The sequence below is a fragment of the Tasmannia lanceolata genome, unplaced genomic scaffold (assembly GCF_043159265.1).
Source record: "Tasmannia lanceolata isolate RefF3 unplaced genomic scaffold, GAP_Taslan_0.1 ptg000037l, whole genome shotgun sequence".
NCBI classification, from domain to species: domain Eukaryota; kingdom Viridiplantae; phylum Streptophyta; class Magnoliopsida; order Canellales; family Winteraceae; genus Tasmannia; species Tasmannia lanceolata.
Window position 1 is genome coordinate 6,157,948 of NW_027518714.1, and position 16,993 is coordinate 6,174,940.

Genomic DNA, 16,993 nt, shown 5'->3' on the forward strand with positions numbered 1-16,993 from the left:
TTTTGATTTGTCATCTACGTGAAGTCCCAAACTCGCAAGAAAACAAATAGATTAAACATTTTTCTAGTCTAGATTTTATGAAAAAAAAAAAAGAAGAACAAGAAGAAAAGAAATGGTTACATAGTCTTGAGGAAAATCCCTCCAAAATCACAACTAAAGAGAATGCATAAATGCAGATAACAGTATGTCTTTTCTAACCTAAAGACGATGAATAAATGCAACTAACTATAACCGATTAAACTAGAGTACAATAAAAAAACGAACATTGCATCATTTACTATAATCGCTAAAATCACACAATAAAATATTACTAAAATGAAGAGAAGCTGAAACCCTGCACGAAGAAACCAACATGAGCATGCTTGATGATAAAGCCTACAACATATCAAAATCCAAACTTATCAATGCATATTGCATAGTACTCAAGTACTAGGAGAAAACCAGAATTTAAAACAAAATGATTATCAAGTAAACCAAAAACCCATAATCATTCTCAATTCAGTGCGACTACTATTAGATCAAACACACAATAGAAAACCATCATGGACGGATAGGATTTGCGGTAGGAGCCGGGCGGGTACCTTGTCCTGGTTTAGGCATATCATCCTGAAAAAAAAATTAAAAATTAAAAATACACAAAATATGAATATAGAGGATTATTCTATTACATAACAATTTGGAAAATTAATTAAGTAAAGAAAATTAAGATGAATGAAACATACTCTGCGCCGGAAACGCTGAGGTGGCTCACGGTTGCGACGTGCGGTGCGGGAGCGCACGCGAACCACGTGAGAGTGGATCGCGCACGACACACAGTACTGCATCTTGGCGTAGAGTTTCGGAAGCGTGTATCCTAAAGAAAATCCATTTGGAAAAGATTTTAGGTCCTGTTTGGTATGCAAGAAAAATATTTTCTTGGGGATTTTTTTTTTCTCTCTCAACAATTTAGAGAGAAATGACATGATTATGGTTAATTTAGAGAAATATTATTATAAATTGAAGGTTCCTCTAAGTATAAAAATAAGAAATCTTAGAAATATTTTATTTTCCAAACTTTCACATAAAATTCCTGCAATCCAAACATAATAGAAATAGAAAAATAAATAAAAAGAAGTAAGTAATAACAAAAATACCATCGTAGACGCAGGATTCTTGAACATCTCTAACTGCCGCCTGTTCTACGATGTTTCGTACAAGAAACCGCTTGATTGCCTTATCCTTTTTACACACAAAATGAGCAGAAAATCATGAAATTTAAGAACAGGAAAATAAAAATATACAGAAAAAAAAAAAAAAAAAAAAAAAACCTTAGGGCAGCATTTTCCGCAGTTTGAGCAGCGGATAAAGTTGACATGGCCTCTGCCATGTTTGTTTCGGCCTCCGTTTCTCCTTTTGAAGGTCTGCAAAACGAATTCATTAAAATCTAATCAAGAATTTTTTAAATTTTCAGTCAGTACAAAGAAAGATCTATTGAAAGGAGACAAACTTTATTCTCCATACCATTGTAGATGCACTGTATTTTTTTGTTCTTCTCGTGAGCCCAGAGGGAGAGACCCAGGCTAGGGTTTTCTTAACATATAAGGTATAAAAAAGTAGTAGTGAAAATTACGACTATACCCACTCACAGTCGGCGAACAAGGAGGGCAATATGCGACTTTCGGCAGACCGGTCTACCGGTGATCGAACCGGATAAGGACCCGGTTTGGTCAAACCGTTTCGACCGTGGTTCAGAATTCAATACATCATAAATTAACTAATTTTAAACATATAGGAAATAAATTTATTAATGATCCAATTAGAACTTCAAATGTCATGTACATTGTGTTTAAGTACTCTGGCCATGTTTGTTTTGGATTTTTAGAACTGATCTGTGAATCCAAAACAGATTATTGGACTCAGAATTAATGAATTACTCAAAATTACGTTAATTCTATTCTAATGAGGGGGCTACTCTAGATTGGTATTTTGTGATGTATCTGACCAGAGCCCTGTGACTAGTATCAAAGTGTTACAATTCTAAATGGTTTGAGGGCCTAACCTAATGCATTTAGTATCAAAGTGTTACAATTCTAAATGGTTTAAGGGCTTTACCATTGTGTTTGACGTACCGTTTGAAACGCCGTTTTGCAAAACGACGTTTTAGTTCAAAACAACGTTTTGCCAAACGGCGTTTTAATGTTTGGTTGGCCAGATCAAAACGGCTTTTTAAACAGCAAACGGATGTATTGTGTGTTTGGTTGCAAAAGCCCCAAAACAAAGTTTTAGTGGTAAAATGATAAAAAAGGCATTGTTTTGTTGGCCTCAATGTAACTCAACTACTCTCTCATTATGCCCAATATTAAAAGGTCATTAGGATCTCATTCAAACACAATTAAAATTAAACATCATTGTCATAAATAGTTATACTATTGTTCACAAAAAATAAATTTAAAAAGTGGCACAATGAGTAATTTAAATAGCTCATAATTCATCACGAATGCGGTCCTGAACCGAACTCATGAAAGCATCATCATGTAAAAATGGGTTTTGGTGAGGGCAAACACGTAAAAACCCACAGCCTAAAAACTCCATTCAAAACGGCGTTTTGCAAACAGACCTCGCTCCCACCGTTTACAAAACGCCGTTTTAAGGGTTTAAAACGGCGTTTCAAACGGTGGCTGCGCACCCAAACACTCCCAAACGGTGTTTTAAACGGTACGCCAAACACGCACTAAATGGTTTTAAGGGGATTTCATCATTCCTTGGGCTTTTGGCTTATTGCTTTCGATAAAAGTATAAAACAATGATTTTGGCCAGGAAGTGACAGAATGTGGAGAGTAGTGCGTGAAAAAAAGTCACCTTGTAAACAAAATATATGATAAAGTTAACATAGAGTGGGGGGGCTACTTGTAGAGAAAGGGCTGCTAAGAGAGTTAAAAAAAAAAGAAAAAAAGCCAAAGTGAAAACTGCATCAAGGATGGAGGATGCTGAAGGGCGGTGGAATGTTAGTTTGAGGCAGGGATATTTGGGTATGGGAGTAGGTGGGACTCAACCTGGTACAAGACATGTTTAAATGTCTTAATCTAACTTTTTCCCTCGGCTTTAGGGGTTTTGGCATATCAGTTAGGTACCTAACATATTTCAGTGATTCACAATCAACAAGAAATTGCATCTCACAATCAAAGGTGTAGTCCTGGTTGCCGTATTACCACTCTAAATATGATCTGAAAGAAAAAAAAACAATCTAAATGTGCTGCTTTCTACACTAATTCACTTTCTATGTCTATGAATTTCATTGGATGCAAAATCTGTTGCATCATCAAAAGAATCTTTTTGCTCTGCCAATTTGATGAGATTGAATGTTCCAAAAGAGTAGAGGAACTCTAAAGATTTGTTTATAGATTGGAAAGAAAAATTCAAGGTTCTTCCATATTCCCAATAACTAAAAACTGCATCATGCTTTTGTATAGTGGACATTGGAGTTTAACATTACGATGTCTCCATGTCACCTATTCTAATGCATTATTAGTTTTGAATTTTGAGTCGAAAAGTGAATACATTAATTAAAAATAATTTTTAGTCCAATCAATCTTGGATACAAAATCCAAATCAGACAATAGACGCTAGAGAAATTGGATTGGAGAAACAATAGTGTAAAAAGAAGGGAAATGATAAATTCGCTCCTTTTCTTTACATGGGACAACCAGCTCCGGTGTACTTAGCAATCAGGCATGTTGAATCCATCCCGTGTGAAGTACAACAACCCCTGTGCAGTCATAGATTCAATGGAGGTGGCTGTCCCAAGTAAAAAACGGAGGTTGATTATAGTTGGCAAAACTCCGTTTAAAACTCCTACACTGAAAAATCCATTTTTTAGGAAAATGTTTAAAACACATTTTGAACGTATTAAAGACAATTTTTTGGCCAACTTTCCAGCTTTACCCTCATAATATTTTGTAAATGACAAATTTTTAAGGGAAATGATAAATGTGCCCCTTTTCAATACTTGGGACACCCAGCTAAGTGTATCTATGATTGCAAAGGTTCTGATGTACTTCACATTTGAAGGAATGTAGTGACCTGATTGCCACGTAGGGTGTCCCAAGTTATGAAAAGGGGCGCATGTGTCATTTCCCATTTTTAGATGTATTTTTTGGCATTTCTGTATCCATGATTGCGAAGGGGTCACACTTCCCTTGATTTTGAGTCCAAAATTGATTTTTTTTAGTCGAATAATCAATTTTGGACTCAAATCACTTCTCAAAATCCAAAATGAACAGGGCCTAGTAAGATTTTCATGGTCCTTGATTTCACCTTGAAGGAATGCTAACTAGAGATCCAAGGTCCACCGAACATGCATACAAAGTCCCTGTTTTGTTCCCTCCGCTAAACCCCACCTTACCATTAAAAAAAGAGAAAAAAAGTCCCTTTTTTGTTTGTTTTAGAAGCAATTCAAAATCGGAGATTTTATATGATGGGCGGGCGGACAAGCTTGATTTCAAAATTGCCCTTGATATTTGATCAAACTGCAGCTTCTTAAAAATTGACCTGCAGTTGGATCAAATATCAAGAGTGGTACTTCCATCATACTACCAATACAATCATGTGCGCCAGACTCATCATATAATTTCTCTTGGGGAGTGATAAATCGACTCTCTATTTGTCTCTCTCTACAGAGAGAGAGAGAGAGAGAGGGAAACACATAGGGAGTCAATTTAAGATACCTGGAGAGGTGAGAGAGACACATAGGGAGTCGATTTAAGATATCTGGGGTCGATTTATCACTGCCCTTTCTCTTCAAAACAGAGGTTGCTTCACCTCCACACACTCAGTAGCTCCAAATCAGCCCATTTACTTTCCTGTGAATGCCTGACAATAAAGAAAAGGTTTTATACTTGGGAGTAATCTTAGCCATTCCTGGAAAAGTGAATGGGCTGATTTCAGCTTAGGCGGGACACGGAGGTGAAATCCACTCCTCAAAATAACTTTACTATTTTTCATTGAAAAAAAGAAGTTACCCCGTGTTTTATGTTTTGCTTTGGATTTTGAGAATCTATTTCGAGTCTCAAAATCCAAAACAAACAGGGTAAGGCGTGACCTCATACAATGGAGGCGTTCCCACTTCAGCATGGTGGGTCCCATCCCACCAATATGATTTGATCCCAGCCAGTCTTCCACTTGATGGCTCTCAAATGGAGGGTTAGACTGAATGGACAAAACTCCAATTGATCGACTGTCTAAGATCATTAATTATACAGAGAGAGAGAGAGAGAGAGAGAGAGAGAGAGGTGTTAAATCAAGGGAGATGATTTTTTCGCCGCATAATGCGGCCCACAGGGGGCGAAAAAATCATCGCCCTAAATTAACTGTTAAATTCGGTGATCTTCCAAATGAAAAAAAAAATCTTTAGAATTAGAATCAAGAAAATAGCAGAATTAGAAATCAAAATTAAATTCAAAATCAAGAAACAAAATCAGAATTGTAGCCAAAGGCAAAATCAAAATCAAAATCAAGAAATAAAATCAGAATTGAAGCCAAAGGCACCCATTCTCAAAATGGATTCAAATCAGAATAGTAGAGTTGTAGGTTCTTCCATTATTATCAGCTCTAACATTCAGTGTACAACAAGAAGACACAAAGCAGTTCTATATTTCAATCTGGTGTATGTGTTGAGAGAGAGAGGGAATGATCGATTGAATTGAGAATTAACCAGAAGATTAACAAGTTCAAATAAATCAAATCTAGAACACGAAGTTCCCGTCAGAGACAAAAAGTCCCACAGCATCCCTCATATCTTCAAAACAATCAGCGAACTCCAAAAACTTCATCACTCTCCAAAGCTCCCTATCCCCCAAATCATCAATGAACTGCCTCATAGGAACCGCATTTTCAGGCTGAAAAACATACGCGCTCGGATTATCATCAACAATAACGACCCTTTTCAAATCCCTCCCCATTTCAGACAAATCCTTCACAAATCTCCCTTCCATTTCCTTACAAGAATCCCTATACAACCTATGAGAAATCACCCCTTCAGAATCCAACCTATCAAGTACCAAAGACGCGTACTCCCTTAACCCCGCTGTGAATACCACAATCTCAAAACGCTTCCCCATCTCTTCAAGTAGCTCATCTACGCCCGGCCTCTTCAAAACATAGAAATTCAAGATCTCACCGTTGATTTTAGGGCGAACGATGAAATCGAATTTTTCCGGTGGAGGGTCGGATTTGGAATGAATGAGCGTCTCATCGAGGTCTAGAAAGACAGTCTTCTTTTCTGGGAACACTGCCGGAGGCAGGAGTTTACCGGAAATTGGCCATGCCGATGCCGGAGAGTCATCTTTAGGGATCTTCTTTAAGCGGCGATACCCATTTTTACGGCGAATTGGGGTGCTGAGAGTGGTGAAGAGTTTGAGAATGCGACTTTGGCACTTACAGATCGATCTATTGATCGTTGAGATAACGATCGATGATGCTTTGATGACTTTCTTCAGTGGGGTCTTTTTCCGGTGATATCTCGGGCGGCGATCTTTGGTGAGTTTGGTGGGAGTTTCCTTGATGATCTTTGAAACCATTTTTGGGTTTCCTTGGTCATAGAAAGGAGGAGACAAGGAGAGTTTTGTGTGGAAAGGACGGTGTTCGTGGTTCGGACAGAACAATGTTGATGGGTTATACCCTTTTAGGGGTGTTCTTTCCAACGGCAAGCAGTTTGAATTTTGGTTCGGTGTAACGGTCATGAATACTGGCTCGGAACCGAAGCTGGTATTTCTTTGTTACGGTGACTTATAATCAAGGTTTAAAATTTCGGTTTCGGTACCGGTTTCAGACCAAGGAATTTCAAAATTTCGGTCGAAATCTGGTACATAACCTGAAATGATTATTTTATTTAATATTAAATTTCGGTCAAAATTTCGGTAAAATATTAAATTAATATTTAAAAAATAGTTTTTTTGGGTCAAATTTTGAAAAAACCGAAATTTCGACCGAAATAAATGACCGTTTCGGTTTTGGTCAATTTCGGTGTCGGTCTCCAACGAAATCCGAATTTTGGATTTCGGTCGAAATTTAAAACCATGCTTATAATAAAGTGAAGAGGCAAGACGACCGTTACTGACTTACAGTAGTACCTGTTAGTTAAGGGTGACCATAAATTCGCACCCGTGTAGGATGATTCACACCTTTGAGTGTGAATTGACGTAAAAATGCGTTAAAGTCTGTTGGTGTTCGATGCTTTTTTATGTCAGTTCACCTTACACGGGTGCGAATCATCCTACATGGGGTGCAAATTTATGGTCCATCAAATGGACGGTTTGGATTATCCTATGGTGTGGTATGGGCGGGGCCTACGTTGTTCAAAGATAGTCCCACCATTCCACCAACGGTTTCTGTTGGGCCCACCAACGGTTCCTGTTGTGTGTGTGTGTGGAGAGAGAGAGAGAGAGAGAGACGGTCAAATGGTGGGAAAGTGGCATATACGTTATATCCTAACGTTTAACGTTAGCCAGCCGTCGGGGGGGGGGGAAGAATATCATTTCGACATTTTCTCTGATACATGCCTTACTTTCTTATTTTAGAGAATAAGATCATATATAGTAAAATCTGATATATTTAGTAGCTTGATAGATTACAATACTAATTTAGATTAGTATAATATTTATTTAGTTATTTTTATATTTATCATAAGATCTTATTAGATCTTTCTATGTTTATCTTGGAGTGTTTTATATAAGCACATGTTATTGTAATGGAAATCAATGAATAAAGAAATTATCTTAGAATTGTGTTTTTTTAGCACAAATGAGGAATGATCATTTTCTCGAAGTGGATCAAGAGGCCGATCTTCCCTCTAAGAAGATCAATCACGTTACGAACCGATTCGGGTTCGTAACATTCTCAAAATTACTTTTTCGGAGTTTTTATATGGGTGTTAGATAATCCATTATTTTTCAAAGAATACTGTACAGATCACACCTTAGGATCATCCAAACCGTCCATTTGATCTATATAGGCTAGATCAGAGAGCTAGGATGACCCTATAGAGATGATTTTTTTGGTAACAACCTATTTAGGTTATTGCCCATCAAATGGACCGTTAGATCATCCTATGGTGTAAGCCGTACCGTCCTTTTTGAAAAGTACTGGACTATACAGGCTTACACCAGATATACAATCTTTAATTTTACGATCAATGGCAAAAAAGAAATTTTTGGGTCGGGGCATACATCATGACCTTGGCCAATGAGTAAGACCGAGGACTAAAGAAAACAACTTTCTTTTTATGTTTTTGTTTTTCCAATTCCATTCATCTAAACATCGATGAATCCATTAATGATAATGGTGCTCCCATAAAATGGGATATGAGACCCTCTTTGTATTGGTATAGAGACCATTTTGTCATAGTGGATTCTTGATCTAGGCCATCCATGTAATAGCCATTGCTTTTTTTAATGATAACCATTGATTTGAACTGTCCATGTGATAGCCATTGTTTTTATTTGGAAAATGATCTCATTTTTTGGTAGGTATGCTGTGATTGAACCTCTCACCTCTATTTTGAAGAATGAAGCCTTGACCATTGAGCTAAGGATCAATCCCAAAATAATCTCATTTTAGTTCTACTTCTACTAAACACACCCCCGGAGGAGATCACAGCCATTTATTGCAGCCCGGCTTTATGTTTTGGTGTGACAAAACTAGAGAGATAAAGAGACCATCCAAGGGTACATTGATTAAGGAGACTAATAAGCAGTGGTTATATGGTGTAAGGCCTTACGACAATAAGGCCTTTGTATGGTGGAAGTACCACCCTTGACATTTGATCCAACGACAGTTCCTCCAAAAAGCTCAAAAAGTGAGCTGCTGTTGGATCAAATATCAAGGGCAGACTGGCAATACCCCTACCGTATTGTTTTAAGGCCTTACACCATATAAAATCTCATCATTTCCTGTCTTGCTGGAGAGTAAGTCATAGTGGGCCTACTTTTAAGGTTAGGGATACATTTGTCATTTAACCAAAAGATGAGAGTACTCTTGTCCTAAGAAATTGCGTACTTGAGAAGATGAATCCTGAGAGGATTGCAAGGAAACCCTCGAGTCGGTGACACAAATGTGTCTTCCTAGCGATACTGAAAAATAATAATGTGACGGTACGAGCCATCTGAAGGAGTAATGACGAACCGCTACTTGTCACGTGTCCACAGATTTTAGCAAGCAAATTGGTGAACCAATTGTGAGGGAAAAAGTTTGGGTGGACCGTGTTCCGTGACAATTCAAACTTTTATTGTTAGACCATGTTTGGCAGCTATATATATGAAAGTTTTTTTCTAAGGAATATTATTTTATCAAGTGGTGGGACAAGGACAAATAGGGTAGGAGAGGGAGAGAAGTCCTCTATTCACATGTTTTCCCGGGAAAGGAAAAGAAAATGTTTTCCAAGAATCTGACGTGTCATTAGGAAAAGAAATACAAGGAATCTGTGCAGGAAAAGGTTTCCCTAGACTGTTTTTGGATTGTTCACTTGTGCGAGAAAAGGTTTCCAGGAAAATTGCTTGCCCTTCGTTTTGCATTAGTTTTCCTCGCAAACGAAATCCATGTGTTTTTGGTCGGAAATGAAATCCCTAGGGGGGGGGGGGGGGATGGGCTTTTCCATGTCATTTTTTGACTTAATGCAGAAATTCCACATGTGTAATTCTCTTTTCACTGGAAAGCAAGTGAACACCAGAATTATGTCTTGTCAAGGAAAAAAGAGGCTGTTTTTCAGGGATTTGCTTTCTAGGGAACACAAGTGAACAGAGCCTAGCTGAAAAACAGAGAAAAGTAAAAGTCCACTCAAAATAGAGTTTTTATTTTCCTTATTTTTCAGCCACTCTGCACCATTTCCTCACTCATGCCTAACCCTGTCTGAACAAATGGTACACTAATATTCCTTAAAAAAAATCTATGGTTGCCAAATATGGCCTTAACTCATAAAAATACCCTGCTTCCAAGTTCCAAGCACAGGATGATAAGAAAATTTCAACAGAACAGAGTACCATTGTTTTTGTGAACCAATTGGCTAAGTTGTTCACCCACTCCAGCTTAATGCAATAATAACTCATTAAATGATGTTGGTTAGAATTGAAAGAGAGGAAGGAGAGAAAGAACAAGGATAAACAAGCAAATCGATAAATCCTATGAAGGGTTTGTACTTTAGTTTAAGATGGAGATGGGCATTTATTGTATCATCTAAGAATCCAAGGATACTTTTATAAAAAGCACCGTGTTACATTTCCTGGTGTATTCATATATAACAAGGCTTGACGAAGAGGTCACGTCACTTTTACGATCTGGTATTTCCTAAGCGAGGGGCCAATGAGGTTGGTGGCTTGAGCCTTGAGGTTTCTCCTGGCCTTTTCTTCTAGGTTTAGATCATCGTTAGTAAAACTCCGTTTTAAACTTTTTTTTTTTGAAAAAAACGCATTTTATTGGTGTGCCGTTTAAAACTTTCACAACGAATAAAACTCAATTTTTTTTAGGCAAACGTTTTAAACACGTTTAAAATGTGTTTTAAACACGTTTTTTTGGGGCAACTTTCCGATTTTACCCCACCATATTTTGTAAATGACAAAGTTCTAAACTCATTCTCTTGTGTTTCCATTTTTTGACTACGTTTTTTTTGAACCGGAACCATATTAAACTCGAATTTTTGCCGTCCCCTTTTTTTGATGAAACATGTTTTGCTAACTATGATTTAGATTGAGATTGATGAGATTACGAGTGGGAGCTTCCTACTAGTTAGCGACAACTGTGCTTAGGCGATTTCAATACTAAGTATTAGACCAATTTGCAGTTTTGCTAGTGAATTGAAAAGACGAAAATTACCTTGTAAAAAGAACAAACTATCCGTGACACACTAACGGTACGTAGGGTGAGTCAAACCAACTCAACTCAAACCCATGCATAGGGTGGGGGCCGATCATTTTCACCCCATGTTTTGCTGAGGTCTGTCCCACCATTTTACCTAATGTTTTGATGGCGTAGGTCCCACCATTTAACCTAATGTTTTGGGACTTGGGGTTTCAGCAAAAAGTTGATCGGCTGATTGTTTGCACCCTTGATGTTGTGGAAGAGACCTTTGGGACTTGGACTGGTGGTTGCCAATTAATCCAAATGTCTAGATCAACGCTCACATGGGCCACATGTATAGTGGATTGATGTCTGTACAATTTAATCCACAGAAAGAAAAGGAATTATATGATGTAAGTGGGCGACAAATGGAAATGATAGGAAAAGTAAACATTTTCCTTCAGTGCCAAAAACCAAATCATAATGACCTCATGATCTTCTCGTCCAATCGATGACCTTCACATGGACGGTTAAGAAGAAAATGAGTGCAGATAAATTCACTGTGATTTTTGAGTTTATCCCTTCCATAGTATCACGGGAAAAAGTGAAAGTTGGTACAAACATTCACGAATAACCTACTTTGGTAGATCATTCCCTTATCCAAGGCTAAAGATAATGAGAACAGGCTTCCCGTGGGCCTCGCCCTTCTTTTTTATATAAAAAGTTCTGGTTGTATTGCCTCCCATTCTTTGAAACATCTTCCACAACTCACGCTTATAAAGACACCCGTTTTTTTCTTTGAAACATCTTCGAGAAAGCTAGTGCAATTTGACCAAATGGCTATATTGCTTCCCATTCTCTCTCGACTGTAATGTTGTTTATCATACTCCAATATGAAACCCGTGTAAACACGAGAGGTTTAAGGTAACACGACCAAAACAAGATTGTCAAAGACGGAAGATATAATGGGGTGGTGGGACTATCAAAATATTTTATAGAAATCGAGAGCTTTTTTCAACACGCGCTTTGTCTAAATCTAAATAAAAGAACGAATGGTAACGTTGGAACTCTTCTTATATTTCCTCTTTACAATTATATATTTAGCTGTAGTTTAGCTAGGGAGCAGGCAATAATAATATTTTGACGACAAAGGGCTGTGATATTTCCACCCCTTTTTATTTGTTTTTTTTCTCAAAAATTGACCATTTCTCGTCGCTTATGTTTTACTTTCCTGAAAAGAATGCCATGCTTAGGAAAATAGAAATAAAAGGAGGTGGAAATATCATTTTCAATTGACAAATTCATAGAAAAATGGTAGGGAATGAAATTCGCCGGGACATCTGACCCAAGAAATATCAAAGTCCATTCCTTGATGCTGTAAAGTAGGGTCCACTCACATTACTCAACTCCTAATTTGCATGCGGGTGGGGCCTCTCTAGCAATGGAGTCTTGATTGTTGACTCGTTCCATAGAAAAGAAAATGATGTAAAACGTTGAAGAAAGTTATGTAGAAGGCTGATGTGTTGAATGATTGTGAGTATGTGTGGGGGCACCACAAGCACCACAATTAGTGGAAGTGACTAAGGAGATTTTTATTTTGGTAGGTTATATGCACAGTGTTAGATTAAGTGCACTACGTATGTTAATTTCGTCCCATGTGGCTCACATTAAAGTTATTTAAATAGAAAATCTATTTAGAGACAGAAAACAGCAAGAGAGAGATTTTTGGAATGAGTTTATAGAGTCTACCATATTTGGGACTCTTATTCCAGCATTTACAAAAAGTAGAAAACGTCCAACAAAGAGTTGGACGTTTGGAATTGCAAAAAGTGGGTTTTATAAACTTGTTTTCTATTTTAAATAAAATAAAAGGTGAAAGATTTTAGGATTTAAAAATTCAAGAAATAGAATTTCTATAAAAACCCTACAAAGATTGGAACTTCGAATAATAATTTTTGGTAGAGTGAAATTTTTTGTTCCTCTATACAATAATAAAAATGTCCCTCTCTCTCTCTCTCTCTCTCTCTCTCTCTCTCTCTCTCTCTCTCTCTCTCTCTCTCTCTCTCTCGTTCTTCTCAAGTTCAATACTAGTTCCATTAAAAGATCTAGATTGAAATAAAAAAGAAAGGCTCCATCCCATATTTAAGATTCCCAAATTCAAAAGGGCTGATTTGGATCAGTTCTTAAGATAGAACAAATATTGTTATATCTTTTATGTGAAGATTAAAAGGATCCCATCAGATCAACATGTGGTGTCCGCGGCAATTCGGGGAGTAGATCAAGCAGACGATCTTCTTCGTGGTAACTTCTTCAAATGCATGATTTTTATCTGTTTATTTTATCATCGAAATATAATCTAATTCCTAGAAATCCTGGGCTAAGGGCAAAATTGAAGTATAATTGGTGTTCTATGCGATTCGATTCTGTTGCGCGTAACGATTTTGCCCGGAGGTTATACGACCATTCTAACAAGTGGTATCAGAGTAACTTGGGAATAGATTAGGAGGCTAACGAACCAAAGATAGATCATGCGGTTACCCGCTGTGAACCCAGACGTTTATCCCGGCTATCCAAGGTTCCTAGTCTTTGTGTGAATAGAAGTATGAGTGTTTTTAGAAAACAGTGGATCTGATCTACTTGCTGGATTTTTTCGGATGATCTCTTTACATGGTTGGATAGTACGCTTGAATACAAATCCAACGCATCAAGAATCATCAAAATCCAACGGGCGGATTAGGAGATATGATTTTTTGAAGTTGCATGTAATTTGCTGGAATTGCTGAAATTTTGATGCGAAAATAAAAACGGGTTTTTGATTTTCATCTCAAACAAGTTTGAAAAACCTGTAACCCAGGCATGGATTTTTCAAACAATGTTTTGGGGAGTTTGTAGCATGATCAGAACCATGATAGGTCATTGAATTACATGAGGATATGGGGTTGTCCTTCCCATGTTAAAAAGAAAAGTGCTGACAAGTTAGAGACTCAAACCGAAACGTGTCTTTTTATTTGATATCCTAAGGAAACAAAGGGTTATTGGTTTTATAACTTTGGCGAACAAACTTGTGTTGTAAGCCGGAATGCCACATTTTTGGAAGAAGAGTTCATCCTAGATGCAAGTGAGATGAAGAGGATTACCTTGAAAGAGCAATCTGATAATCCAATAGAGAGATATGAGGAAACTGAGCAAGAATCTAATGAGCCTACTTCGACATAGTATTAGGAAGATCAGAAGACCCAGTAGATATCTCTATCTGGGTGAGGAAATTAATCCAAACATAGAAGAAACAGATCCTCTTAACTATAATGAAGCGATGTTAGACATCGATGCGAGCAAATTGTTAGATGCTGTAAAATCCGAAATGGACTCTATGTATTCCAACAAGGTCTGGACTCTAGTCGATCCACCAGAGGGTATTGAGCCCATTGGATGCAAATGGATCTTCAAGAGGAAGAAAGGCCCTGATGGAAAGGTGGAGACCTACAAGGCACGACTTGTGGCAAAGGGTTATACTCAAAAGGCTAGAATTGATTATGAGGAAACCTTCTTGCCTGTAGCTATGTTAAAGTCCATCACGATTTTGTTAGCTATCGCTGCACATTATGATTTTGAGATCTGACAGATGGACGTCAAAACTGCCTTCTTGAATGGAACTGTTCAAGAAGATATTTATATGGTCCAGCCAGAGGGTTTTGAGGCTGTTGGAGAGGATAATCAGAAAGTGTGCAAGTTGCAGAGATCCATTTATGGATTAAAGCAAGCATCTCGTAGTTGGAATAATTGTTTTGATCAAGCGGTCAAAGAGTTTGGCTTCTCTCAAAATGTTGATGAGGCTTGTGTATATAAGAAGGTCAATGGGAGTGCCGTAACCTTTTTGGTTCTATACGTGGATGACATTCTATTCATTGGGAATGATGTAGAAATGTTATCTAACACAAAGTTATGGCTTTCTAGTACATTTGCAATGAAAGATCTGGGTGAAGCTTCTTATATATTAGGACTTAAATTGTTTAGGGACCAAAAAGGTAGGAAGCTTGGGCTATCACAGGAGGCTTACGTTGATAAGATATTGGCAATGTTTAATATGACAGATTCCAAGAAGGGATTAATCTCTTTCAGGCATGGAATCAGGCTATCCAAGAAGATGTCTCCAAAGACATCTGAGGAGAAGCAAATCATGAATAAAGTTTCCTATGCTTCGACTGTGGGAAGTCTTATGTACACCATATTATGTACAAAGCCAGATATATGTCATTCTGTAAGTGTGATTAGCAAATATCGGTCAGACCCAGGTCCTGAGCATTGGATGGCGGTTAAACATATTTTTAAATATCTTAGGAGAACCAAACATTATTGTTTGGTTTATGGAGCAGACGAGTTAGTCGTTTTTGGCTTTACCGATGCGGACTTTCAGTTTGACGTTGATGACATGAAGTTTTCTTCAAGCTTTGTTTTTACTTTGGCTAGTGGAGCGATATCTTGGAGGAGTTGTAAACAAGACACCACAATAGATTCTACCACTGAAGCAGAATATATCGCTGCTAGTGAAGCGGCGAAAGAGGCAGTATGGCTGTGGAAGTTTTTGGATGACTTTGGCGTCGTTCCCTCTGTTGAGAGACTAATTACGCTGTATTGTGATAACAGCTGGGCTATTGCTCAAGCAAAGGAACTAAGGTCTCATCAGAAGTCTAAGCACGTCCTTCGGAAGTATCATGTGATATGGGAGATCATAGACAGAGGAGATGTTGCCATAACAAATGTGGCTTCAGCGGATAATGTGGCAGGCTCTTTCACAAAGTCCCTTAGTCAAAAAGTGTTTGACAAGCATGTAGAGGGAATGGGTCTTAGGTATATGCACGACTGGATCTAAAGTCAGTGAGAGATTACTTTAAATTCCAGTGTACCTTGCATTTATCATTAATAAAGGATTATATCATGACAACTTTGGGTGCTATTTTGTTAATATGTGAGATGTGCTTGTTTTTAAACATATTAGTCCTTAGGGAGCAAAGTAGGAATACCATGCTCAAGGATTCAAAGATCCTAGGGAGATACGAAATTCCGGTTCTTTGCAAACCTTAAAAGTTCCTGGTTGGGGTGGAGATTGGACATCTCCTCCTGTACACAACTAGCACCAGTCTTGCTGACATGCACGTGTCGTGGGGTGACTTATCACAGTTACTTGGGTAGTGGACCCTAAGCAAGAAGAGTGGGAGTGACGATTGAGATCGCGCTCTGAACTGGATCTCATTGGAATAGGTTGTGGATAGGAGATAGTAAGGCTATTCCACCAGACAGGACTCTTTACATGTCCTTTGACCTGAGGGATCTTATTGGTCTGTAGGCCCGGCCCGTTATCTTGGTCCATCTAACAATGGTTCTCTTAGGAACCATTTGAAGGTGTTACTGGAATCGTTGACAAACCTATGAGACTAATAGTGATACCCGACAAGGAATTCTTCGCCTCATATATATGAGGGTACCATTTACAGTTTTGGTCAGAGCAGTAGGCCTATAAAATACATGGGCAGGTGGATTTGATAAATGTTTTATCAAATATTTTTATGAAAATATTTTGAATGGTTTAACAAATGCATTTGCGGGCCTAAGCTGCTTGACTGAAAGGTATACCTAGAGTGGGCCCAGGGCATAGTATATGTCCACCCCCTATAGGACCCAACTCGGTAGATAGAGAATGGAGAAAGGACTTGCACATATCAGATGTGATTAGGGGTAAGATGATTTGACGGTCATCTTCAGGGTTACGTCTCGATGGAGGCCATTGACTCAATGCGATTGTGGTTTTCGAACTACAGAAAAAGATCGCAGTGGGACCCTTTATTGGGTTCTGCAGGATCGACCGTTGAATCCATGCAACGATCCAACTCAACTCTCGAATGACCAATCGTATCTATTAGATATGGTTCCGCATTTATTTGATTGCACAGATAAATTTGTTTTGATACAAACGGAATATATATCATAATGTATGTAAACTATGGGACATATTTGGAATACCAAATTGGTTAAGTGTTAACCGAAAGGGGTAATATAGGATGGAGCTTTATTCCCATTAGATGAGAATTATTTAAAAGATTTAAATTTTGGATTTAACTATATTGGACAAATTACATGTTGAGGGCAAGTAGGAGATTGTTAGATTAAGTGCTATGCATGTAAATTTCGTCCC

At 37.9% G+C, this 16,993-nt stretch overlaps 3 protein-coding genes across 3 annotated transcripts; 1 reads left to right on the plus strand and 2 right to left on the minus strand.

Annotated features, from left to right (window-relative positions):
• Positions 1-335: 335 nt before the first annotated feature.
• On the minus strand, positions 336-1,574 carry LOC143861845 (small ribosomal subunit protein eS26y-like). The gene is made up of 5 exons (XM_077372788.1): positions 1,501-1,574; positions 1,308-1,400; positions 1,134-1,218; positions 723-853; positions 336-606 (listed from the first exon to the last, which is right to left on the minus strand). Exons 1-5 carry the CDS (start codon positions 1,501-1,503, stop codon positions 541-543), a joined length of 378 nt encoding a protein of 125 aa, XP_077228903.1. The 5' UTR covers positions 1,504-1,574; the 3' UTR covers positions 336-540.
• A 3,965-nt stretch (positions 1,575-5,539) lies between these two features.
• On the minus strand, positions 5,540-6,619 carry LOC143862451 (Haloacid dehalogenase-like hydrolase (HAD) superfamily protein). Its single transcript, XM_077373503.1, has one exon. The coding sequence runs from the start codon at positions 6,552-6,554 to the stop codon at positions 5,721-5,723; it is 834 nt and encodes a 277-aa protein (XP_077229618.1). The 5' UTR covers positions 6,555-6,619; the 3' UTR covers positions 5,540-5,720.
• Positions 6,620-13,975: 7,356 nt separating this feature from the next.
• On the plus strand, positions 13,976-14,422 carry LOC143860336 (putative mitochondrial protein AtMg00820). The gene has a single exon (XM_077370925.1). The coding sequence runs from the start codon at positions 13,976-13,978 to the stop codon at positions 14,420-14,422; it is 447 nt and encodes a 148-aa protein (XP_077227040.1).
• The last annotated feature ends 2,571 nt before the right edge of the window (positions 14,423-16,993 follow it).

Bases quoted from the DNA above. Each gene is read 5' to 3' on its own strand.
- LOC143861845 (XM_077372788.1), bottom strand. The intron at 1,219-1,307 runs GTTTTTTTTTTT...GTGTGTAAAAAG, and splicing joins GCGGAAAATGCTGCCCTAAG to GATAAGGCAATCAAGCGGTT. The intron at 854-1,133 runs GTATTTTTGTTA...GATTTTCTTTAG, and splicing joins AGAATCCTGCGTCTACGATG to GATACACGCTTCCGAAACTC.
- LOC143862451 (XM_077373503.1), bottom strand. From the start codon at position 6,554: ATGGTTTCAAAGATCATCAAGGAAACTCCCACCAAACTCACCAAAGAT.
- LOC143860336 (XM_077370925.1), top strand. From the start codon at position 13,976: ATGAGGAAACTGAGCAAGAATCTAATGAGCCTACTTCGACATAGTATT.